The sequence below is a fragment of the Neodothiora populina genome (assembly GCF_041146345.1).
Source record: "Neodothiora populina strain CPC 39397 chromosome Unknown canker_contig_17, whole genome shotgun sequence".
NCBI lineage: Eukaryota > Fungi > Ascomycota > Dothideomycetes > Dothideales > Dothioraceae > Neodothiora > Neodothiora populina.
The window spans coordinates 170,029-195,066 of NW_027191406.1; the positions used below are offsets into that span (position 1 = coordinate 170,029).

Genomic DNA, 25,038 nt, shown 5'->3' on the forward strand with positions numbered 1-25,038 from the left:
TCCACCTTATCACACCGAAACTCAGCATCTCGAAGTCCACCTGCGTCATGCGTGTCAGCCTCCACTTCGGTCTCTCCTTTGCTATCAAGTACTTACCTACTGCAGTCATATATGACAACCAGAACGTAAGCAAGTAAGAGAGTTCGCAACGCCACCAGCACGATATACCCTTAATATAAGAAAATAAAAGAATAAGGCGAGATTCACATGCGACATTATGCAAGTAAGCCGTTTCCCTCGCTAAATCGCAAGAGATACTGTACGGCGGCACGGGTGCGTTGAGCGATTGCGTGCGATCGATATCCTTTGGTGCACGATAAAAGCTGCAGGTGCGGGTAGATATTGATTTACTACTCCAGTGTAAACGTAAACGCGGGTCGAGGTTCGGCATTTTGCTTACCTATTCTATGATACTGTAATGTACTGCTGCATTTTTGTCACGACACTCAAGGTCTGGGGAAAAAGTGCGAGTGTGGTGGAAGAAATAGAAGTCATGAACCCACTCAAATAGCACGGGATTGAACATGACATCAAAAGCGCACTCGAGTCGTTGTTGCTTTCGTGTATGCCCCATTTGATTCGTCTACTTTAAAGACAAGCGAAAACCTATATAGCAGAACATTGACCTTTCAATCAGCATGACCAAACTGCGTAAGCAGAGGAAGTAGCATTCCCCCCACGGTCGCGAAAATTTCAACCAGTCCCTGTCCTTGGTCTTTCATGGCAGGAGCCTGATAGCCATCATAGACTCCTGCTTCGCCGTAGCCATTTTGCCCCGCGTGACCGCCGTGGTGGTGATGCTGTTTTCCTGAAGTGTGGTCGTGGGATTCGTCTTGCATTGTGTGCATTGCGACATATCTTCGATTTGCATCAGGATATGTTCGAAATCGAAAAGAAGGGAGGGATAGGAGTCTCAAAAGGAGAAGAACTTACAGAAACGTGCCTCCAGAGAAAAGCAACAAGACTCCCGTCGCGAAATGCGTTCCTTCTTCTCCACTAAAGCGTCCACCGCCAAAGGTATTGGCTACCGCCCATGTCACCAATGCGCCAATTGGAGCAGACAAACTGAAGATAATCAAATGCGTCCTCGCTCTGCGTTTCGAGAGGCCTTGCTTGAGCAGCGCGGAAGTCAGACCAAATGCTGCAGGCGCCTTGTGAATCATGAGGGCCAGAAAGACGATGAACCCAAGTCGTTGTGAGGATCCGGCTGAGGATGCGCCTAGTGCTATGCCGTCTGCAGCGGCGTGTATCACTAAACCCACAGTTGTCGAAGAAGGCCGAGATTGGCTTGCCTCGTCTACAGTAGGGAAGTCGTCTTCGTCTTGGATCTCTTCATTCTGAGTTCCCGTTCTGCGCAAGGTGAAGCGGTTCAGGGAAATATGCGATGGCTTTGGCTGAGATGATCCCAGAGCGTGTCGAGGCAGCTTGTCGATCAGGTACATCAGAATAAAGCCGAATATCACAGAGACCCCTATCCATGCATGAGGCTCCCAGTGGTGGTGATCGTCGACATGATCGTGCGATGGGTTGTTGTCTAATTCTGTTCCTGGTATAGGGCCATCGGGGTGTCCGTCGTCTGGTCCAGACTTGAGCTGTCCTCCTTCTTGTCTTATATGTGGCGCAGTGAAAGTAAATCCGTCTCTTCGTAATAATTCATGCTCCTGATAGCCAATGACAGGACTTGATGGTAGCCAACCAGCGTTGTGCCTCGCACCTAAAGCAATTGATCGAGTCGAGTGTGCACTTTCTACTCCTCGAGCAGCGTACAATGTCTCCACTCCTTCAGGGATGATAACAATCAGTGATGTACCAACCAACACACCAGTCCCCACGGCGGTTATGAGTCGCAGTTGGCGCGTTGACATGGTGAAGGCCAAAGGTAGAGCACCAGCCAGGAAAGATCTGTGGTAGTCAGTACTGAAGTACTTTGCTATTTGATTTGGGTTGTTGAGGAAAAGCCTACTTACGCAACGGCCATGACAATGCTCAGGCCGAGCAGCACAAAAAGTCCATCCCACATCTTCGACTTTGATGTTCCAGGCAGGAGCTGGACGCGAAAGGGGTTGAGGGTGTTATTGATTCTGTATGTGGCGTGGTCACCTTGACATACTCATTGCTCCTCTATTGCTTGTTCCGGTCGATTCGAATAGTTCCCAAATGTGTTCGACAAACACCACTGACTCCCTCCACAAGACTATTCACCCTCGACGAAGCGCTGCTGGATATGGTATAATAATCTATAAAGATTGTGAAACGCGATGCGCGAAACCATGCCATACTTTGAGCTTGGACTTCCTCTGTCCACTAACCCTACGTGGACCAACAACACGCGCTACGGGCCGGCCGTCAGCCTTGTTGATAAGATCATGGTGAGATAAATCCCTTGATAAGATACCCCTTTGATAAAACTCAATTCACTGCCTTTGATGATTGTGATTGGAAGCACAAAGTACAATCGATTCTGGATACACAGCGTTGGAGGCTCAGGGGGCTTGTGGATGATTTACTAAGAGTTACAATAATGTTTGAATTTCATTAGATGATTACTACTCCCTGAATGCTAAAACTCGTCATAATGTTTCAATATGGACTGAACGTCTATTTGGCAAGGCCCATCAACTTGGCCTCGTGCAAAACAGTACCGTCAATGGCTTCCTCAACGGTCATCTTCTCCGTAGCCTTCCAGCCAAGCAGCTTGGCGGCTCTGAGGGAAACCGGCCTTGAATTGGATGCCCAAAGGTAGTGAGCAAAGGGGTCAAGCTTCTTGGCTTCGTCGGCGCTCATGGCATCGACTTCGGCAGTCTTTGTAAAGCCTTGCTTGTGTGCAGACTCTGCGACCAAGCGGGCAATGTGACCCCAGACGATATCGCCGTTGTTGCAGAGGTAGTAGCCCTCGTTGCCCCAGGTAGCCTTGCCGTTCTCGCCAGCTGCGGCAGACTCGATCAACTTGACGTACATGTCAGTCTGATCGTGGATGTGGACAGAGCCCCACAGAGTCTTTCCCCTGCCGACCTGAACGCCCTTGCCGTGCTTGAGGGTCGCGACTGCGAGAGCGGGGATCTGGACACTGTTGGTCTTGTCGGGGCCACGTCCGGGACCATAGATGCAAGGAGGTGCAACAATGGCGGTCTTGATCTTGTTGGGGTTTGACTCTGCGGCAGCGAGCACGATCTTGTCGACGTCACGGTGAACGGCATAGTCAGGCAAGCTGACGAGCTCAGAAACACCTTCCCAGTCATTGAACTGTCGCTCTGATGCCTCTCCGTGTCTCTCAGCCTTGACGTCTTCGAAGGTCAAAATTCCGGCTCCGGAGGTGTGAATTAAGTAGACAGGCTTCTCGGATGGGTGAGACTTGAGAGCCTTGGTGATAGACTCAGCACTTGGAACATCGTCTGCAGCAATAGATGTGTCTGCATAGTTCAGTATTAGTGGATGCAAGCTTTTACCTGGACATGGTTTTCCAATGCAATAGTTGGCATTTGTGAATACTTACGGACAATGATCTCGGCCTTCTTGGTCTCCTCCTGAAGGACGTCGTCGGAGTCGTTGTCGCCATACACAATCTTCACCTTGGGGTACTCGGCAGTAATCTTCTTTCCCTTGGCCTCGTTGCGGACCATGGCGGTGACCTCATATTCGGGGTGAGATTTGTTGAGGGCATAGAGAATATCTCCTCCGATGTAGCCAGTGGCTCCGGTCCTTGTCCTTAGTCAGATACATGCATTATGGAGGTGGGAAAAGTATGCAGTATATAAGATCACTGCAGGGCAAAGCTGAGCTTGACATACAAAAAGATCTTGGTCATCGTGAGAGATGGAAGATTGTATAATAATCAGATGTTGTCTTTGTTCTTTAGCAAGCTAATGGGCAGATATATTGAGAAAAGTCGAAGGGAAACGTCAAAGATTATATAGCTGTCGCCGAGAATCTCAATTGGGGATGCCAATCTTCGAAGGATTAATAATGTTCGCCATTGCGGTCAGGAGATGACGCTCATGGAGAGCTGTTTACCTTAGCTAGACCCCGCTTTATTAGTGGATCCGAGAAAATGTTTCGAGCTGATGCAGCACGCAGCCACATGAAGATGTATATCCGATTCTCGGATATGGCACGAAAAACCTTGATGTTCTCTTAAATGGTTGGACGGTTTTCTGTGTAGTGTACCTTGGCTGTTAGACTTATACTTCTTGATGGTGCAGTGGGTGTTGGTGACGCTCCAGTGGTACTGTAGATGGAAATAATATGATGTCACAGTATTCGAGATCTTTCTGGTGTTGTTCCTGCACCCCTGCCCTATACCAGATAAGATGAGAGCTCGGATTACCTTACCAGTCGGAGGTTTGAGATCTGGGGATTCATTAGATCATGTCCACAGGGGGCCGCAATATAAACATTAGCGCTCATAGAATCGTACGTGATCGCTACGCTTGATCATCATTGGCTTGATAATCAAGTCTTGCAGCTGTGCTGCAGAGAGCAGTACAAGTCTTCCACGACCTCAGGACGAGCCGCGAGAACCCGCGACCGGCAGCACAGTAGCGCTTCGGCTTTGCATTTCGCAACCCAATCTCACACTTGCATTTTCTGCTTTGACCCAGCACCCGTGGTGGGGGTATATAAGTCATATACCCGCTGCTTTGCGTTGCGAGTACTCGCATGCCAGGGCAATGTCGTCCTTCTCGACATTTGTCTCTGAGTGACCTCACCTTCGCTACGCCATGGACAATCACCACCATCGTCAGACAAGAAGACCATCTTCAGTTGTCTCAGTGAAAGCCAGATATCTTTGCAGCGAGTCATGATTTGGGCGACTATTCAGACTCAGTCAAGCAGACATACGACGACTCGATATGATCATGGGGTGACCATTGGAAGCTGAGCTTCCTACTCGAGGACTGTCATGTCGAGGTCATTGATGGTGATTTTCTGTCATGCCATGGTCCTCGTCAACGGAGGCCAGCAACCGCTTTACAAAGCAAGGACACGATAGTGATATCGACTTGAGTCATTGGTGAGCAAGAGTCCACACACTCTCTCGCAAAAGCATGCAGCATTGTGGCACGTAAAGCACGTGTCGAGGGAATCTACGATTATTGAAATATAAGGGTCTAGGTAAGTGGCAGCTCCTCCCGATGATGCTTTTGAGGTGCACCGGGAGAAGTGGTTTGGTTATTGAGGCAAAGAGTCCCTCGCACAATCCATCGGCGTGGCCTTGTGGCTGGTCTGCATACCCGGAGCAGTCGGGTATTTTGTTGTACGTGCAGTAACACAGGCTAGTGAGGTGCACTTGAAAAAGATTTGTGAAATCGAGTATGCACCGGACGCAGGTCACGCACTGCTTGTACGAATACACAAAGTGCAATAAATCCCGAGAGAGGGATCGCGAGAATGTACAGGACGGCAGAGCTAGCCAAGGATAGGTTACAGTAGCTATATGGGTGGGGTTTCAGCAGGCCGGACTGCTGCGACAATGGTCTACTGTAGTAAGGACGATGGTGTGTGTGAGCCAGAATTGTAGGCCCTCGAGAGTGCTTACCACCGGTGTTTGTCGGAGGTCGGAGGACGGACATGAGCTGACCAATCGGAATCGATTATTCTGGTGCGGGCCGGGCGACGAAGGGGAACCGACCAGAAAGTTCAGCTCCGCAGGCCGCAGCTCCCAACAGGTCCGAGATTGTTTCTTTCGCCTGAGTCTCTGCGGTGCACTGAGGGTTCAGCGTTTGTAGCGAGTAGCAGCAAATCCCCATACGAAGTAGAAGCTGCACCTGGTTTTGTCTATCAAAGCTAAGACTCTCGAATCCAGAGTCTTGAATCCTCCTCCCACGCAACGCTTTGCTTGCGCCCACCCATCTACATCCCACCTCCCCAACACCCTCTCCCTCTCCCTCTCTTCTCCCTCTCCACCCTCCTCTTTGCAATTGTTCATTGCATATCATCATGTTGTCCAGGTTTGCCCCGAGGTCATTCGCCTCCGCCAGCAGGCGTGTCGCTTTCCAGCCTGCGCGCTTCACTGCGGTGAGATCCGTCACCACCGATGCCGCCAGCGCCCACGTTGAGAAGGACAACATTCCCGAGGTATGCCACAGCAGTTTGAGTTCGTCAAAATAGCAACATGGGGTGTGAGAGGAAGCAGCGACCCACCGGGCAGGCAGGCAGTGGACCTTCTGCCACGTTTTGCAGCTTCTCTCAACATCTTTATTTGATCATCATTATTATCGTTACCGCCACCTACCACTGTTCTGTCATTGCATACACACACCTTTCGCAATGTTGACTTTCTCTCATAGGACCACGAGGAACTCTTCGAGGTCAAGCTCTCCGATGAGTCCTTCGAGACCTACGAGCTCGACCCTCCTTCATACACCCTCAAGACCTCCAAGAAGGAGCTCAAGCAAATGTACTACGACATGGTAGCTTCCCGACGAATGGAGATGGCCGCCGACAGACTGTACAAGGAGAAGAAGATCAGAGGTTTCTGCCATTTGTCCACCGGACAGGAGGCTGTTGCCATTGGTATGGAGCACGCTCTCACCAAGCAGGACCAGATCATCACCGCCTACCGTTGCCACGGTTTCGCCATGATGAGAGGCGCCTCGGTCAAGTCCATCATCGGTGAGCTTCTCGGCAGAAGAGAAGGTGTCTCCTACGGAAAGGGTGGTTCCATGCACATGTTCACCACCGGTTTCTACGGAGGCAACGGTATCGTCGGTGCTCAGGTTCCCGTCGGTGCTGGTCTCGCCTTTGCCAACCACTACACCGGCAAGAAGAACTGCTCCGTCGCCCTCTACGGTGATGGTGCTTCCAACCAAGGTCAGGTTTTTGAGGCTTTCAACATGGCCAAGCTCTGGAACCTTCCCTGCATCTTTGCTTGCGAGAGTGAGTAGCCATCTAAACTCACCATTTCCGGGGTACAGACACTGACAGCTCGACAGACAACAAGTACGGTATGGGTACCGCTGCTAACCGTTCATCCGCTCTTACCGACTACTACAAGCGTGGTCAGTACATCCCCGGTCTCAAGATCAACGGTATGGACGTCCTTGCCTGCAAGGCCGCCATGCAGTTCGGTAAGGAGTACTGCGCCGAGGGCAAGGGTCCCCTTGTCTTCGAGTTCGTCACCTACAGATACGGAGGCCACTCCATGTCCGACCCCGGTACCACCTACAGAGTAAGATTCCTTGGCTGCCGATTTGTATCTCAAGGCCAGCACTAATCACTAATCACTATAGACCCGTGAGGAGATCCAGCGCATGCGCTCCACCAACGACCCTATTGCCGGCCTCAAGCACAAGATCCTCGACTGGGGTATCTGCACCGAGGCTGAGCTCAAGGGCATTGACAAGAAGGCCCGCGAGTCCGTCGACGCCGAAGTCGCCGAGGCCGAGGCCATGGAGGTTCCCGATGCCACCCCCAAGATCCTCTTCGAGGACATCTACGTCCGTGGCAGCGAGCCTCAATTCCTCCGTGGCAGAGTGCCCGAGGAGAACTACTACTACGACCAGGACAAGCCCGTCGAGATCCACGCTGTCGCCCGCGCATAAGCGAAGAGCTTCCGGACTGGGACGAGGCATTGTATTCTATCCAATCGACAACAAGACCCGTGGGATGATCACTAGCGACAGCTAGAAATCAATGTCATGGAAATCACTCTTGTTGTCTGTCATCTGGACAGCGTCTGAAAAGAGGCAGGACATACAGATGAATGAACAAGTGAGCATTTTAGGGAGTGTGTGGAAAGGAGTCGGTGGAGGCTTTGGGCGTTGTATTACCCATAGCATTTTGTACTTTTTCTCCCAAACAATTCAAACGTCTTTTGACTTGCAAGTGAGCGGCGTATCCCGTTATTATGCTGTGGTGTAGCATGTGTCTCGGTTTTGTGCACAAGAACATGAATTTTGTAGTCCTCGGGTACATTCGATGCGTGAGCACGGAAAACAGTAGTCCGATACGGCGAGTCGAGAGAGAGACCGCTCTTCACTGTCACTGACGATCCACCTAGATTGCTAGGAAACGGTGAATGGTGTTGAAAGAGGCTCCGCAAGAAGACGGAGGACGACTACTGACCATCTTATGGAAGTTGTGAAAGCAGCATGCAATGAATCGACTCTTGTAGGTAAACATAGCATTGCATCAAAGCCTCTGGCCATACCGTAAAGCGAAAGCGAACGCGAATTACAACCACTACTTATATTACCTACAGTAGCTGCTCAACTCGAGCGAACTCAATCTCATCTCGGTATGGGACACGAAGTATTGATAAAGACACAACGGTACAAGGATATTCGGCACATTTGGAAGCATTGCTACCCTCTGAGCTCCGAGGTTCCGGTAGGTCAGGCACGTTATTTCCGACCTCACTCAAGAGACTTTCAACTAGCTACACAATAGTAACAGTGGTCGCGCAGTGTCATGATCGATTGGTTGAATGGCCGGTTGGCTGGCTGGCTGGCTGGCTGGCAGAACCGGCTGGTATCCTCAGGCAGGGGTTGGGAAACCATGGTGTAGAGAGACAGGGAGCTTCGCGTTTGTTGGGTTGACGCAAACCGTTCCTGCCGAGTGATGTCACCGCCAGCTCCGTGGAAAGCCGCACTTCCCGGAATGGATGGTAAAGTGGATGAGGGGAGAGCAGGATAAGAAAGAGGTACAAGGATAATAACAACTCTTTTTGTTCCTCTTCTTGTTCTTCTGTAATAGCTTTTGTCTTCTGGATATACTTAGATATACTGCCGATAGTGCATAAAGAGTGCTATATATTACCTTGCTCGTCAGCCATCACTCCACTCTTGAAGCTTCGCTCATAGCTACCTCTACCTCCCATCTTGGTGTTTGAACGCGTGCAAGCAACATCTCACACGACATCCGTAACTTCCTGTTCTTCTATCTCTTCGCATACAGCTCGACACAATGGCCAAGCCTCAAGCACCCGGAGCTGTGACTCCTGCAAACAAGATTGAGCTGTTCTCTGGAAGTTATTTCGCAGCATGTACTCTTGGTGGTATCATTGGTACGTTAGAAGCTCTGTAGCAATAAGCGCAATGCTCGGACGAGCCTGCGCTTCTGCTTCCTCACTTGAGAGCCTGGTAGAATTAATCTGGCTAACTTGCGATCTTCTTCTGCAGCTTGTGGTCCCACTCACACCGCAGTCACTCCTCTTGATCTGGTGAAATGCCGTCGTCAAGTCGATTCAAACCTTTACAAGTCGAATATGCAGGCATGGCGTCAGATTGGTGCCAAAGAGGGACTCCGCGGTATCTTCTTCGGTTGGGCTCCTACTTTCGTTGGTTACTCCTTCCAGGGCGCTGGCAAATACGGTGCCTACGAGGTGTTTAAGTACTACTACGGCGAGAAGCTGTTCCCGAACACCAACAAGACCGTCGTCTACCTCGCCGCCTCGGCCACCGCTGAGTCCATTGCCGATTGTTTCCTCTGTCCCTTCGAGGCCATCAAGGTCCGCATGCAGACCACCATCCCTCCCTACGCCAATGGCCTGCGCGAGGGCTGGACCAAGATTGTCGCTCAGGAAGGTTTCGCTGGCCTGTACAAGGGTCTCGTGCCGCTCTGGGGTCGCCAGATTCCTTACACCATGGTCAAGTTCTCCACTTTCGAAGCCGCCGTCTCCAAGATCTACCAGTACCTCGGCAAGCCCAAGGAGACTTACGGTACCCTCGCCCAGACCGGTGTGTCTTTCCTTGGTGGTTACATTGCCGGTATTGGTTGCGCTGCCGTCTCTCACCCTGCAGATGTCATGGTTTCCAAGCTCAACTCCGACCGCAAGCCTGGTGAGAGTGCCGGCAAGGCCATGGCCAGAATCTACGGAAACATTGGGTTCAAGGGATTGTGGAACGGTCTGCCTGTGAGAATTGTCATGATCGGCACGCTCACTGCCTTCCAATGGTTGATCTACGACTCTTTCAAGGTCTACCTCGGTGTAAGTATTTGCTCTTTATTTTTTTACCAATATGTCTTTTGCTAACAGCACTGTGTCGACAGCTCCCTACCACCGGTGGTCACTAGAGAAAGCCCGAGTGCAATCGAAAGAGCCGAGACTTGATCCACTTTCATCCCACGTGTATGAAACAAGAGAGGGATCATTGATGCTTCTCCTTGTTCATTTCTGATGGTTTCTCATATTTATTCTTTGCAGAATTGGGCAAAGCGGGCGTTAAATCTGTTTATCGAAACATTTAGAAGTTGATGAACATTCAAACATATAACATTTTCACATCACCCTGTCCGATTCCAGCATTGTTCAAAGATGATGGACTTATCACAGCAACAGGCGCACTCAAAAACGACCAGTAGTATCGAGTCCAGGTAGGAGCATAGAAAAATTACTAGCAGTACAAGTACAGTATCGTCGTGGTCTTGAATCAAATCAGCAAAACCCGCCGCACGAGGAAAATACCTGATCTCACACCACCAGGCAAGGGTCCGGTGTCCGGGTCGAAGTCCCGTCTGCTCGGTCTAACGCTACCTAAAAAGGCTGGCTGACGGGAGACCAATTCACACTCCGGTGCCTGTCCTGCTGCACGAGTCTCGGCATGTACCTTAGCTTCGGCTTTTGCGAGTCTAGCGACGGGCATAGCATTGGAACTTAAGCTACCTCATGGTTTACTGATCAAGGTTCCTGCAATACCTTCTCGTGAGGACAACACTGGTCACCCCGATTGATCAAGAACAATTTTAGGCAAAGGGTTTAATCGCCAGTTTATAACACGACCTTCATGAAACAAAGTCAAATCTATGCAGCAATGGCGAGGTCGGGCGCAGTAAGCTGATGTGTACAACAGCAAACAAGGCTGTAGACAAACTTGTCGTCAGTCGGTTGTAGGATTCTGCGCGCCTGCCTTCCAAAATTGGAGATGCGGACGCAACGCGCGCCTCGGAGGCTGTTTCTTTTGTATCTGCCTCCGTAACTCTACCTAAGCTGAATGACCGGAGACGGATAGTTTGACATATACCTTACCTTAGGTAGGCTGTAAGGTGAGGTCTCTTGTGTATATAACCTGGTAGGTTCGTGTTCCTGCTTCCACGGACAGTATCTTGAGCTATTCACAACACAAAGAAGAAAGAAAAATCTATAAGGGATAGCCATTGTAAAAAAAATCAATATCAATATCAATAATGGCATCTTCATCAACATTCGTCACCCGATTGACTTTGCCCCGTGCTCTTCGCTTCCTCGCTGGCGCAACAGCGATAGGTCTAGTGGGAGCACGCTACTACGCAAACCGGAAACCTATCCGACTCGATTCTTCCACTAAACTTCCTCCTGGATCTCCCGCGTCGGCAGCATGGAACAACCTTACTCCTTCGAGAGATTTGGCCTTCGATGCGAAGACAGCAAACAAGACGCTTTCGTTTCCGAGAAACATGGTCTTTGCCAAGGAGTTAAGTGTAGTGGCAGTAGAACAGGTCAATCATGACACTAAGAGAATCACTCTGAGTCTCCCTTCTAGGGAAGAAATTAGTGGCGTTAGTGCCGGTGGTAAGCTCTCTTCCTGCTCCTTTTGCTCTTCATCTGCTTTCTTATAGAGACGGGACGAAAACGCTGTGATTTGTGACTTCTAACTAGAGTACCAGGTGCTATTCTGACCCAACACACACCGTCGAATCGCTATTTCCCTGTCCTTCGCCCCTACACGACAATCTCCGACCCTTCAACGCCAGGCGAAATCCAGCTCCTCATCAAGCACTACCCGAGCGGAGCAGCATCAACCTACATGCACTCCCTGCAATCAGGCGACAAACTGACAGTCCGAGGTCCGCTACCAGGAAGTCCCACCTGGACTCCCATTACATCGTCCTCTGCCAGCGACTCCAAAACCGCCCTCTTCGTGGCAGGCGGAACAGGTATAACTCCCCTGTACAGCCTTCTGCACAGTGTCCTCAAGAACGAAAACGACAGCACTAGGATTCACCTCGTCTGGGGGATCAACACCGCACATGACATCCCGTTGAAGAAAGAACTCGATCAGTTACTTCAGGCCCATCCCGAGAAGCTGCGTATCACTTACTGTGTCTCGCGCGATTCTGCAGATATCTCGGAACGCCAGGATAGTGTCATCGCAACGAATAATACAATGGCGACATTCAGAAAGGGATACGTGGACCGTGCAGTGCTCAGTGATGTTCTGGCCCAGGAGACAAAGGGCAAGACTTCTAAGATCTTCTTTTGTGGTCCGCCTACCATGCAGAGCGTCCTTACAGGACGAAAGGGCATTTTCAAGGAGTTAGGATTCGAGGGCAAGGACGTGCATGTATTTTGATTTCTCGTCGATTTCTGCGCATCACGAATTTTTCTCTTGCTGCTCGTCAAACAGCACGCAAGTATTTGCACACTAGGTAATATTCCCTTCTTTGGGATCCTTCATCATTGAGTTGAAGCATGTTTTGACTCACAGAGGAAAAATTACTAAATCAACACTCAATCCTGCTCAACACTAACTGCATATTATGTACAACTTCACTTTCAACGGGGATCTCCGATATATACTGTGCTATGCGCGAAGTGCAAACATGGCGCCCCGCCTATCGAGATATTTGCAACAGATCTTTGAGAACGATCTCTCCTAGCTTTAGTGAGAGCTTAGAATGTGCAGTGGAGCGTGACTGCCCCATGCAAGAGGACACAAAATGCTAGCCTCCGAGTATTGGAGTCTATAGGTCTGTGCATGGACATTCTTTGGGGTTTCTTAAGAATCCGAGGATTGGACCAGCTATCTCTCTACGTCTCATTCAAAAAGACATCTTCCGTTCCAAGCATCGTCAACCATATCTACAATTGATCTTTCCGCATTGCTAGACCCTCTGTAGTTCTTTCGCAGTAGTTGTAGCAGCCGTCTTCCTTTACCTCCACCTCAGCTATGATTACGAACATACCACGCATGGCGCATCTGTCAACAAAAGTTTGTCCGAATTATGCAGGGAAGACAGGCTTAATGTATGCATTTCAGAGACTTATTCGGCGACGACCTGAGTTAGGAAGCGTCTGGGTCGCGAAGTATGGTTCTCTTTTACAGGCTTTTACAATGACGACTCAGAATAAAGGACGCAACTAGGGCTCAGAGCTGCGAATATGTTCTGAAGGAAATCCCAGAGAGCTATTACTTGAACTTCGTCGAGGAGATCTGGCCCCGACTCCGCCTCAGCCAAAATACCAATGTCCGCTTGCCCTATGATACCATTCCTGATCAGCGTGTCCTAGTCTACAAGTATTTGTCTCATGACTTCCTCGAGCTGGCTCGCGAGGACATTGGCCTTCAGTCGAAACGGCGGATTCTGAAGAGTGTTCTTGAAGGTCTTGCGGAAATGCACCACTTTGATCTCGTTCACCTCGATTTTAAGCCCGACAACATTGTCATCGATAGTCACGACAGCCTGGACGTAAGAAGGGGCTTAGATGCTGTACAGATTACAGACCTCGAGAACGCGGTCTGGCTCAAACCAGGCAAGAACGTCCAGGGTGTGCTCGCCGGCAATGACAAGTGGCGCAGTCCTGAAGCTCATCTGCGTGGGAAGCTCAACAAACCAACTGACATGTTTTCGTTCGGAGTCGTGGTACGCTGCATGATGACCACGAAGTCCATTTGTGCTGAAGGCTAACATGATCTCTTTTACAGTGTATCTATGCCATGCTTGGCCGCGTCATTTTTGGACGCGATGGAGATTTCGATTTTCATGTGTCTCAGGGTATTGAGCCCGGCCTGATCCGCCTACAACGTCAGATGTCCTATTTCGGTGATGAGGCAGGATACAAGGGCCTATGCCGCCATCTTGACTATTATAAAGAACTTTGCCAGCTTTCTCGACGCTATGTGGGATGATCGTAATTGCCCGTATATCCCGTACAAGCACTTCAACGCTTGGCCAGAGGTCGAGAGCGAAGACTTCAAAGATGTCGTGCTGAAGTTAATGAGCCTGGATCCCGAAGGGAGGATCACAGCTAGAGAGGCGCTGTTGCATCCTTGGTTTGCTGGGGTAGATGCGGTCTGAAGACTTTCGGTTTGGTTTGATTTCGTGCGTGACGAGTAATAGGACGCTTATAAGAAGTGGCTCGCATTCAGAATCTATCAACGAAGGCTGCTGAAGAGGCTGGAAATTAAGTGAGAATAACCAATGAGCTAGAAAAAGTAAGATAAGCAAACAGAGAGGTATGCTGTATGCCAGGCGCTTTGTATTACACCTCTTTGCAAGGAGCCGGGCTTCTACAAGACATCTTCACCTGAACGTATTCCTCACAGAATTTGCGACTGTGGGCGGTTTCTATCAATTTCGAGTGAACAAGGTGGTCTGTGATTTGGAAGACTACATAACGGTAGGTCGTAGGCATCAGAACATCCAAAATGTAAGTCATGCATCAGTTGCATATGTAGCCTTCTTCATATTGAGCATAAGCTAAATCCTCAAACGTATCCGAATACCCAATGTTCTGCAACATCTGAGGATACTGTTCGTTCATCGGACCAGGTTGGTGGATTACTTCCGATTCATGGCCCCCAAAACGAGGCATATAGCCTATTTCTACTTGAGCCGAAAATAGGGAACTTTCCGGTATGAAAGTCGTAGCTGCTCGGAATTGTGCCAGACGAGAATTGATCATGGCATAGAAAAGGAGCTCGTACTTGGATGCCAAAGTTGGGATATCGATGGACCTCAGATGCGTCATCACATCATTGAATTTTTTACCTTCTTTTGGCAGTTTGGTCCATCTGTGTAGTTCAGCAAGGTGAAGTAAAACATAAAGCCTTACAAACTCACGAAGTCTCAGGTTGGCTTACACCCAAAACCAGCACAACTCCAGCACCGACTGAATTTTGGATGTTCTTATATCTGTGTCCAACGCTGATCATGTGTTCAAGAGTACGCTTCGCGTGAGCGAAGCCTTGACACAGATTCACATTGATCGACAAAGCACTGGCAGTGTCTTCGACAGAGTTTATACCGCGCTCACGACGAAAGTCGACCAACAAGATACAAGTGAGACGTTGTATGATCCGCGACTAAACGTCGTCACGTCTCGCACTCAGAAAACACTCGACTAGGTTAGCTTGAGGTTCATCGTGAGAACAGTTCAACAGCGACGACTGCCTGACCCAAGCTGATTGAGGATTAGAAAGCCACATTGGACCGCAGGTTTCCAACAGAGTAATAGTCTCTTCGTCGGGTCCGTCATAGGCAACCAATCTCTCGTGTCTTGCTTTCTCAGGCCGCCCTTTACCTTTGACGCTGAATCGTACCATTTTCGACAAAGTCGGCCTGCAGTGGAGGATATCGACAACCTTGTCGAGAATAGCCTCTATTGTCACCTTGTCCTATGACACATTAGCTTCTTATAGGTCAATAATATCAGATCCTCGCGTAGTGACCTTCTCATCATCGTCTTCTAGTGCAGATTCGAGCGCAGTTGCTGCCATGCTTTGCTTGTGGCCTGAGGGTCCCTCAAGACGGCAAAAGATGGTGACTCCTGCCGTGGAAAAGTAGATTGATGCCGCCTATTAGGATATATATACTCTTGCGATCATAGATTGGGGCCCAAGCTGAGATATCTAGCTGGAGAAACATCGTATGAGTGCTGTTTGTATTGCCTATCGAGAGTATGCATATATTGACTTGACCCATACCAGCAGCACGGTCCTGCATGACACTAAAATATCGTCTGAACTTTTAGTTTGCAGCCATATATGCAGCACAGTAACTTCAATGCAAAATACCATCTGACGCCAGACACCTGGCAGGACTGCATCCTGGCCAAACATGTCGCGATCCCTGTCTTCGCTTGTCACGCAAAGTCGAGACTTCAAAATTACCATAGATTATGAAGAATTCATGACTGCAGGTCTATGTACATCTAGTTGCATGTCACAGATTGGATACAATCAGAAAGAAATTAAAGTAGTTGTAGTTGCTTAAGAGTTTCTTTAATAATATCGAGAATTTAAAACAAATTCGTTAGGATAAATATGTCCGTACTCGAAATTGTGACTGGAGACAAAGGAAGAATGTCCACGACCTCTAATCCACTCAATCCCAAACTCCCAGCGTCGAGTCCGGTGCTCGCTGCCTGCGCGGATTTCTACCTTCAATTTCACGAATCAAGTCGTTCCGTATGCATCTGATCATACTGTTCATGATATCTCTAGTATGTAAATAGCTAGCTTCATTGTCATGTGACATTCGGAGTGGCGGAGACCAGTTCTTCCACAGGTTGTTGTGACCAGGGCGAAGGGCAAAGTTGCCTGGGTGGAAACGCATGTACAGGCTGCAGCAGTAGCAAGATGGCTTACTACAACCGATGTAACGTTCATCGAACACGAATCGTAAGTTTCGAGAGTGAAAATGCTCCATCAGAAATACTTCGGCATGCACTCTGGGTATGAATGTTTTGCTTTCGTACATCTCTCTAAACCATAGGGCTACGCCGTCTCTCATGCTGGCCAGTGCAGAGCAGAGTTGCTCAACACGGTCTTGCTGATCATGAGATACCATGCGCTTCAGGGCGCTTTCCAAAGTGGTCTTTTGATCTGGGGCGGGTGCTTTTGGTGCTGCTGGAATCTCAAGATACTTGACGGTATGACCGTCAACCCATGCTGGATACATCGAGATTGTATCAATGAGCGAGCACGAACTTCTATGCCAGCTTGAGAGGCGGCCGATACTATGTCGGATTCTCGACCAGACTGAGCCCTCTCCGCTACTGCGGGCCAGGTTCGAGAGTGTCCCAAGCTTGCCAGATTCATGAAATACCGCAGCTCTGTGACAGAGTTCTTGGTACGTAAAGCTCTCCCAGGTAGACAATTGAAGGACCGTATCAAGATCATCTACTCTCGATGATGAGAAATTATTACATAAGTTGTTCGGATCATTGAGTTATTCGGATCATTGACTTACTCGATATCTGTGACATTGCTCCCGATTCACGAGCTTCCTTGACTGCGCCGCTGAGCTTTTTCGCGTAACTTACGGCTTTTTTCTTGCCGAACTTGATACATCTTCCGAGCATGATATTCTTTGCTACATCCTTCTCGTCTTCGGAGGCGTTGTTGAAGCTGGCAAGATGTTCCAACAGCCAGCGTAGGTGTCCGTTTTGCTTGGGAAGCCATCCAGCAAGCCAGAAGACGGGTCCTGCAGGTTTCGTTTCAACCGCAATGGAGCAAGTCGTCTTGCCACCATTTTCGGGATCACACAGTTCGCAAAGATTGTCCAGGAATCTGCGCCAGTCCATTATCGTGTTGCCTCGCAGCTGTGTCGACGAGAAGTCAGGCTCGCCGGCACCTCTATTCGGATTGATGATCGAGAGCAAGAGCAATGGCTCGTAGAACCGATGACGAAGCCTCTCGATGGGGTCAAGTCTGGGACGGCCAACTCTAGGGCTGGCTGTAGAAGTCATGTTGAAGGTTTCGATTATGTGGCAATCTGCTAAAGTAGAAGCAGCTTGATATATTGGGATATTGCCACCTATTCACAGGCATTATAGACACCTCCAAGATCACCTAACATGACTGACACTTGAATCCTGATCCATGTTCTGCATGGCTCAGAGCCCTTGACGTCGCCGATCAAGCGACTGTCAAGATATCTGCGATGACATGCCAGGGATAGCCCGCCAACTCATCCTGGACAGCGCATGAGAATCCTGTCAATGGAATAGACTTTACAGTGGGCAGGTTTTTTGATCCCCAATACCACACCGTCAGTCCAGCATCCCAGGATATACCTGAGCATGGAGCGGGTACATCCAGAATAATGCAATCGTTTGATCGCGGGCAGAACCACCTGATGCTTGTCGACATATGTTTGAAGTCATGCAGCATCCCGTCCAAAGGGAGCGATAATTTGCCAAAGATCCGGATGTGGGGCTGATACACACCAGGTCCTTGATACAACTGACCTGGTCTTGCTTGTTGACGTGTAGTTCACATCTTCCACGATCCAACAAAAGCCTTGCAGATCGAAGTACGATATCCCGATCCATGACTACCGTTCATAGACGTGTAAACAATGGAGGAACCACTCCTGTGCAGCAAATGTAGCATACCACTACAGTGGTACCACTGCAGTGGTAACGCGAACCAAACGACAAGGTAGGCCTCATACTCCCCATGGCAGGAGGAATGATCCACCACCTCGAGCTCTACACGATGACCATACGACACGTCGAAGCCCGGCGCTATTCTGCAATTGTTAGGATTGACCCTGAAGCGCCCTAATCCAGAGAATGCTTGCCTTTAGTAGGTCTTTTCGAAGATTCTGAAGGGCAAACAGACATAGAGCATAGCTGTCATTGACCAGTGTTGTTTGCAAGATGTGGTTGGGGTTAGCATACTGATGAGCTCTCTGTTCACCTTATAAGATGCTCCTCGAGGAACATCAGAGCTCGGGCGTCCCTTGTACGAGTATACCAACAGCGATTGGTCGTTGCGCTGTACTATGTATGCGACTTGCTAGATACCTCCCGTGCTTATGTTGAACGCCGATCCAGTCGCTTATATTTTTCATACCAGTCCATTGACAACTTTTAGGTGCCTTAGGCACCGAGACCCGACGTCTGCGCGCTTCGTGTCCGTTCGTAATGCAATGCGTCCTTCCTTTCATTTCAGAAGTTCTCCCAATTTGGCTCAGAATTTTGGATCTTCGGCACTCTCACACGTATTGAACATCATTCTCTTGACGCTGGTTGACATTATACTATCCACGAATTGGGAAGCTATTTAGTCATATGAGTGAGCCTTGATTTATCTAGGACACGATTCCACTAAGAGCTCTTCGAGTTCGTGAGGAACGCTATCTAACGCTTAGGTATGGTACGTGTCATCCCGCTACGCTCCTTGACGACTATCTGCGAAGGTCCTCCAGACTCTGATCCAGAACCTGCAATAACCCTCGTAAATGATTGCGCCTCTCTACGTTTCCATCTGGCTCTGCAGCGATGCTGCGGAGATCTTCTTCACTCAGCATGACCACAGTCTCAGGGCTGAAGACCTGCGAAAGACCCCGAAGCAGATGGCGTTCGATAACTTGTTTGCAGACATTGTCGACATATGTTTTGAGCGCAACCTACACAAATCAGTAAGGTCTCCAACCGAACCTAGCATTTTACTCGATGATGGACATACCTTGTAGTATGCATCGAGGCCTGCCAAAGCTTCCTCACATGCTTGGACATCCATATCGACGTTTATTCTATGCTGTAGTGAAGCAAGAAGCTTCTGACCGTCCACTGTGTTGTTGCTAACGTGCAGCTTACCGTTCCAATCCGTTTCTGTCGTCTCTTTCATGGCTTTCTCAATCGCTGCCTTGAGAGATGCTTGTCGAGACTTCTGAATATTATCAGTATAATAGTGATTGTAAGTTATTGGTTGCTGCCTCTCGTCTTCATGTAATTTGTCGAGCTCCTGCCGGGCAATTCTCAACTTTTCATTCAGGGACGAGAATATGATCTGTGCAACCTCTTCTCGCACAAGCTCCTCTTTAATGACATGACGCAAGGCTGCTTGCGTGAATCTCACAATGATTTCGTGGGTTCTGTCGAGATGTGCTCCAGCAATACTAGACCACATACTCGATTGCACGTGGAATAACTCCGACAGAAGCACATGGTTCGTATTACCTGGTAACTCTTTTCCTCTGTTCCTTCTGTAGGTCTACCGACCGTCAGCTTATTGGGAATATCCTGAGAGAGAGAAGGATCTCATACCTTGCTGACCCAGTCGATCATATGTTGCCTTGTGACTCTGACCTGGCTACAATCAGCTAAGCTCTCAGCCTCTGCCGATCCGTCAGCCACATCAGTATCGTAAACTGGTGGTGGAGATTCGCTGTATTCTCCGGGAACGTGGGCACTATCCGAGACCACCTTCCTCTTCGCGCCGTTGACACGCATATTTGCCGCGAACTCGATGTTCAGCTGATGTACCGTCGCTCTAAGCCTCGTGTCGTGATACCGCGAGTCACTTTCGACATGGGGAAAGAAGACTGGGTCACATTCATGGTATCCGCCGTTCGTGGCTGCAATACTAAGATTGTGAAATGTCATAGACAGGCGGGAAAGAAATCCTCGCATTCGTATGAAATCCGGTCTCTCCTCACCCATACTTTGAAGTTGGCCCTCAGTCCGGCGCATGAGACTCTGGATCTCTTTACGCACTTTTGGCAGCTCGTGTTCTATGTGTCGATCTAAGAGCTGCTGGAGAAAAACTTGTAGCGATCTGATCCCAATTCTATCCGCATCCAGATCTTGCTCTCTCCATGGTGAGTTCTGGAAAAATGCAAGCTCTCTTCTGCGTCTTTCGTGGAGGTCAAGCCTCTGCTCCAGTTCTTTTGGGGTGGGATTCTTGAGCAGAAAAAAGCCAAGTTTGAGCTTGGTGGTATCCTGGTTTTTGGCAAGCAATGCGATCCTAGTCTCAGATCCTTCGTTGATGAGGTCTGGTTTAGTGATGATTCCAACTGTTCTTTTGCCCTCAGGATCAACTTTACGAGATTTGATGATGATGCTCTGATTGGCGATATCGTTTCCCGCTTGGACGACAGCGAGAATGATTGTTCTTGGGTTGGCAATGTATTTGTCCACCAGTTTGTGAACGACTTCGACGTCCTGCTCGGTCTGCTCTTCGTTCGGAACAAGTATGATACCGGGTAGGTCGACAACAGATAAGTGCAAGCCAACAGGGCCTGTGACCTCAACTCTGAAAAGATCGTCTGCAAAGGAAGGGCCCACAGTATTCTCTCCAAAACCTCTGATACCCATCAATACTCCCGCATCGTTAATCGCCTCTGGCAGGTCTGCAAAGCTCTCGAGCTGACGCCTGTAAGCTTGCATAGCGTCCGAAGTCGCCTCATCGCGAGTCTTGCAAGGAATGAGAGTGGCGATGATCTGCAGATCCTCTCTGTCACTGTTTTGGAGCAGTATTTCGGTTCCGAACCGGGTACAGACACCATCCTGCCTCGGAAAGGGCAGACCGGTCAGCCCTTCGAGTACAGAACTTTTCCCAGCAGATTGATCACCAGAAACGACAAGTTGAGGAAGGTCAACATGATTGCCCACTCCACTGGCTCGCAGAGCAGCGATCTGTTCGAGTCGCAGGGATGATCGTTCCGAATGGAGAGCGGAAATTTGATGGTCCATCGTGTGACTGAGTTGTGCTTTGTGCTGTTCTTGATGTTTTCTTTCCTAGAAACCAGGTCTACCTATTTCGAGGAGATCCTAAGCCGCGGTGGCACTTGCGTTATATACCCATGCATCACCCTGAGGACAACGTCACGGTAAACCATTTCAATCTGAAAGAGATGCAACAGCAGCAGTAGTACTACAAACAACGTCAATACTGAACGGACGCGAAAGCTCCATACGACATTTTGGCATGATAGCTCATTTTCAGGTACCCAGTCATATTCACTTAGTAGAATAATACGCTACCAATCAGTGTCAACACAAAAAACGACGACGCTAAAATTTCAGACGACTATTTAGCTTGATAGTTCACCGTTGGATATCCAGTCACACTCAATGGACTGACAGCAATGTACTACCAAGCTGTACTGTAGATGATTTACGACTGTGGTCGTGATATACAGCACATATCGCTTCACAGCATGCCGGATTCAGGGGCGTTGTTGTTTTTGCCGCACTTTCCTGGACATCTTCTCGGGGTATAGCATGACCTTGCCTTGGATCCCTGCCACATAAAACAGTGACCTTACTGGACCTTGCTGCAGTGGACAGGGACAGCTCTCAATCTGAGCTGCTGGTAGTGGTGCCACCATCGCCAGCTTGCTTCGTAGTGTAAGTTGCAAGCAGACTTATCAAACATCAACGTTCCCAGGTAGGTTCAAAAGGAAAACAAGATATGCAGTCGAGATCCAGCAGGTGCATGCATAGGCAAGAAGTAAAAGACAAAATGGAAACGTACAGCAGCAGGGATTCCCACGTGGTCACCCACCGTAGTACTAATCTGCCGGTCAACTGCTTATGTCTGGCAGAGCGGACGGGATGCCCAGTTTTCAGCTGCCTGTGGCCGTACGTGAAATATTGCTCGCACATTATGCATTATATTCCTTGATTTACATGCAAAACTCAAGGCAAGAGATCCTTCTCACACACCTTGGTCGACGAACAATATTGTGGCAAAAGAGGGCTTAACCTGTGCGACGAGATGTGAAGGTGAACGTAGATCCCCTACTCTCACCCAACCCGGTTTGACGATGAAAGTGCGAAGCTGATCAAGTCTTATTTTTACACTTTCTGAGGTTTTCTTGGTGGAGCGCCGCCAGTCAACGGACGGGCAGTGCCAGTACTCGGTGCAGAAGTTGGCACTTCATCATCAGAATCAGACGCTCCGTCCTCAGACTGCCTCATTTGACGACGTCTTCCTTTGTCGTCCTGCTTGCGTAGTTCTAGTAGTCTTGCTCTGCATCCTTCCTTGTCGAAGTCTGCCGGCCAGCCGTAGTGGAAATAGGTATCGTAAATCTCCTTAGGTTCTCGTCAGAAACGGATGATTGGATATTCGTATGAGTCACTTACTGCAGTAGGTGAACAATGTGCAGCCAGATGAGGAGGCTCGCTGCTTGTATCAGGATGCCATTCTTCGAGATCGTGAGACAAGTTCATCTTCCTCCAGGCGGTTTCGAGCTCGGGTATAGAAACAGCCAGTTGTAGGACCACTTATCGCACTCGGCGACAGCATGTAGACGGGATTCTCATAGCGCAGCGTCCAGGCTCGGAAAAAGTCCGTTACTGGCAAAGTGAAGTGAGCTCTCCACTTGTCTGCTTCCGGGATGGTCTCATATTCTTCGTATGGGACATCTATTCGCCAGCCCCCGACGCTATACGCTGTCACGGTTCCTTCCGCTCCGTCAGTTTCAATATGACAATTGTCAGAATATATAAACTTGCCTCTCTCAGTGTCAAGAATAAGCGAGTAACCTTCGCGATCCACGCCTTCAGTCAAGTAAACACAATGGCTTGGCAGAGGATACACTTGGTCCATCACAGGCCTGCGCCAAAAGTCATCACCAGCATAGCAGATGGGCACCGTCTCATCTTGCACCAGGAGTCGTTCGTAATAGCCTTCAGCGAAAAGATATGGCAGGTGACGCAGCAGGTCGATGACGGTGTCGTTTTTTCCACACGCCTCAAGAGCTTCGGTAGCAAGCGAGTCACCCCAGCCGGTGGCGGGGGGGAGCTGCAGGGCGGATTCGTTCAGGTATGGATGCTTGATTATTTGTGTGTAGAAGGCTAGCACTGCTGATACTGTTTCGTCTCGCGAGTACATGTTTTTTCTGCCATGTTCAATCACGATGATGACATGTTGTAGATCTACTGATGGAGACTTTTACGAAGGTGTAGACAATTTACATGCAGTGTTTGAGGTAGGCCAAACCCTAGGGATGGCGGGTGCATCGAGGAGGCTATATGCTTTCGGGTGTGTTGACTCCCGACGTGTAGCTAATCAACGCCGGGTATCCTGAAACCCAGATCTCGGATATGCTAGGTAGATGCATTCCTCTTGCAAGTGAGCAGTGTTGCAACAGATGTCCTCATGCTGGCCAGGTTTCTTCTCATGTTGGCCACCAAGTAACAGAACAGGTGTTGCACTGAGTCGCAGTATCAATATGAGGGGCAGGGCCGAGGTGCGGTGAGACGTCATTGTTGAAGCAGCAGCAGCGGGGAGGGAGGGACTGTTGTCTGGAGACAAATAACAACCACCGGCGGACAGGCATTCACAAGTAAATAACACAACAAAACACACAACCACAAACCCCGCAGCCGAAATGCAGTCCGGAATATCAGGTATATCTTCCTCGCAGCCAACCAACGCCTCTCTATGCCATACTGACAAACACCCCCCAACCAGCCTCTCAAGAGCTCCACGATGCCTTCAACACGCTCGTCTCCTCCCCCTCACAGCGCGGACTCCTAGCCACAATCGACAAGGAAACCCTCGTTCCAGCCCAAACAATCCCGGCCTCGTCGACATTCACCTCCGACCTGAGCGAGCTGACTTCCCTGCTGACTCCCACCGCGGCGTCCTACATGCTGCTGAAACTCGACGGGTCGGCACCAGACGGCTACGTCGCCGTGACGTATGTGCCGGACACAGCGCCCGTGCGGCAGAAGATGCTGTTCGCGTCGACGCGGCTGACGCTGGTGCGAGAGCTGGGCGTCGAGCGCTTCAGAGAGACGCTGTTCGTCACTCGAGCCGAAGAGATGACGCCGGAGGGGTGGGCGAAGCACGAAGCGCACACGAAGCTCGCGGCGCCGCTCACCGACGAGGAGGAGGGGCTGAAGGGGATCAAAGAGGCCGAGGCGCAGGAGAGTGGAGGCACGGGTGCGAGGAAGAGGATTGGCGGTGGGGGCATTGGGTTGGAGGCTGGGGAGGGTGTGCTCGGTGCGCTGGAGAGCTTGAAGGAGGGCGCCGAGGGCGAGTTGGTTATGATTGTGAGTTTACGGGTGTAATACAAGAAAGAGAAAAGAAAATGCTAATTAACGAAACCCAGAAAATCGACGTCTCGACCGAAACCCTCCAGCTTGACTCGACGGCGTCCAACGTGAGCCCCTCCGAGATCAGTTCCAGAATCTCCGACTCGGAGCCCCGATACAGCTTCTACAACTACCCCGGCGTGCAAGGGCTGGTCTTCATGTACAGCTGTCCGACCGCCAGCAAGATCAAGGAGCGCATGGTCTACGCGGCGAGCAGAGCCAGGATCCTGAGTCTCGCTGAGCAAGAGGCTGGTCTGACTATCAGCAAGAAGCTAGAAGCTACCAGTCCGACCGAGTGGACCGAGGACGTCCTCTCGTCCGAGTTTGCTGAGAAAAAGGTCGTCGAGAAGGGCTTCGCTAGACCGAAGCGACCTGGCAGGAAATAGATGTTGAAAACACCATCATCAAGTAGGTAGATTACCACTCGTAGATTGTATGAGGAACATAAAAAATAAAGTTGTAGATGCCACGGCTACCAATGTCTGCTGCTTTTCTCTGACTCGCAACCTTGCACAGAACCGACATGTCAAGCAAAGAAATCATCGGTGCTGCGCTTTATC

The 25,038-nt window shown here is 49.7% G+C and overlaps 8 protein-coding genes across 8 annotated transcripts; 4 read left to right on the forward strand and 4 right to left on the reverse strand.

Moving 5' to 3' along the window:
- Positions 1-629: 629 nt before the first annotated feature.
- On the reverse strand, positions 630-2,020 carry AAFC00_003978 (uncharacterized protein; the record flags this gene model as incomplete). Its single annotated transcript, XM_069343535.1, has 3 exons — positions 630-858; positions 934-1,902; positions 1,968-2,020. 3 exons carry the CDS (start codon positions 2,018-2,020, stop codon positions 630-632), a joined length of 1,251 nt encoding a protein of 416 aa, XP_069202089.1.
- Positions 2,021-2,598: 578 nt separating this feature from the next.
- AAFC00_003979 (uncharacterized protein) lies at positions 2,599-3,805 on the reverse strand (the record flags this gene model as incomplete). The annotated part of the gene is made up of 3 exons (XM_069343536.1): positions 2,599-3,410; positions 3,494-3,699; positions 3,789-3,805. 3 exons carry the CDS (start codon positions 3,803-3,805, stop codon positions 2,599-2,601), a joined length of 1,035 nt encoding a protein of 344 aa, XP_069202090.1.
- A 2,132-nt stretch (positions 3,806-5,937) lies between these two features.
- AAFC00_003980 (uncharacterized protein) lies at positions 5,938-7,541 on the forward strand (the record flags this gene model as incomplete). Its single annotated transcript, XM_069343537.1, has 4 exons — positions 5,938-6,075; positions 6,288-6,876; positions 6,933-7,168; positions 7,230-7,541. 4 exons carry the CDS (start codon positions 5,938-5,940, stop codon positions 7,539-7,541), a joined length of 1,275 nt encoding a protein of 424 aa, XP_069202091.1.
- Positions 7,542-8,904: 1,363 nt separating this feature from the next.
- Positions 8,905-10,014, forward strand: AAFC00_003981 (uncharacterized protein; the record flags this gene model as incomplete). Its single annotated transcript, XM_069343538.1, has 3 exons — positions 8,905-9,004; positions 9,120-9,928; positions 9,991-10,014. The coding sequence occupies 3 exons, from the start codon at positions 8,905-8,907 to the stop codon at positions 10,012-10,014; spliced, it is 933 nt and encodes a 310-aa protein (XP_069202092.1).
- Positions 10,015-11,124: 1,110 nt separating this feature from the next.
- Positions 11,125-12,269, forward strand: AAFC00_003982 (uncharacterized protein; the record flags this gene model as incomplete). Its single annotated transcript, XM_069343540.1, has 2 exons — positions 11,125-11,488; positions 11,584-12,269. 2 exons carry the CDS (start codon positions 11,125-11,127, stop codon positions 12,267-12,269), a joined length of 1,050 nt encoding a protein of 349 aa, XP_069202093.1.
- Positions 12,270-18,834: 6,565 nt separating this feature from the next.
- On the reverse strand, positions 18,835-21,124 carry AAFC00_003983 (uncharacterized protein; the record flags this gene model as incomplete). The annotated part of the gene is made up of 3 exons (XM_069343541.1): positions 18,835-19,056; positions 19,116-19,643; positions 19,697-21,124. 3 exons carry the CDS (start codon positions 21,122-21,124, stop codon positions 18,835-18,837), a joined length of 2,178 nt encoding a protein of 725 aa, XP_069202094.1.
- Positions 21,125-22,231: 1,107 nt separating this feature from the next.
- On the reverse strand, positions 22,232-22,606 carry AAFC00_003984 (uncharacterized protein; the record flags this gene model as incomplete). The annotated part of the gene is made up of 2 exons (XM_069343542.1): positions 22,232-22,468; positions 22,520-22,606. 2 exons carry the CDS (start codon positions 22,604-22,606, stop codon positions 22,232-22,234), a joined length of 324 nt encoding a protein of 107 aa, XP_069202095.1.
- Positions 22,607-23,769: 1,163 nt separating this feature from the next.
- Positions 23,770-24,864, forward strand: AAFC00_003985 (uncharacterized protein; the record flags this gene model as incomplete). Its single annotated transcript, XM_069343543.1, has 3 exons — positions 23,770-23,788; positions 23,853-24,436; positions 24,496-24,864. The coding sequence occupies 3 exons, from the start codon at positions 23,770-23,772 to the stop codon at positions 24,862-24,864; spliced, it is 972 nt and encodes a 323-aa protein (XP_069202096.1).
- Between the last annotated feature and the right edge of the window lie 174 nt (positions 24,865-25,038).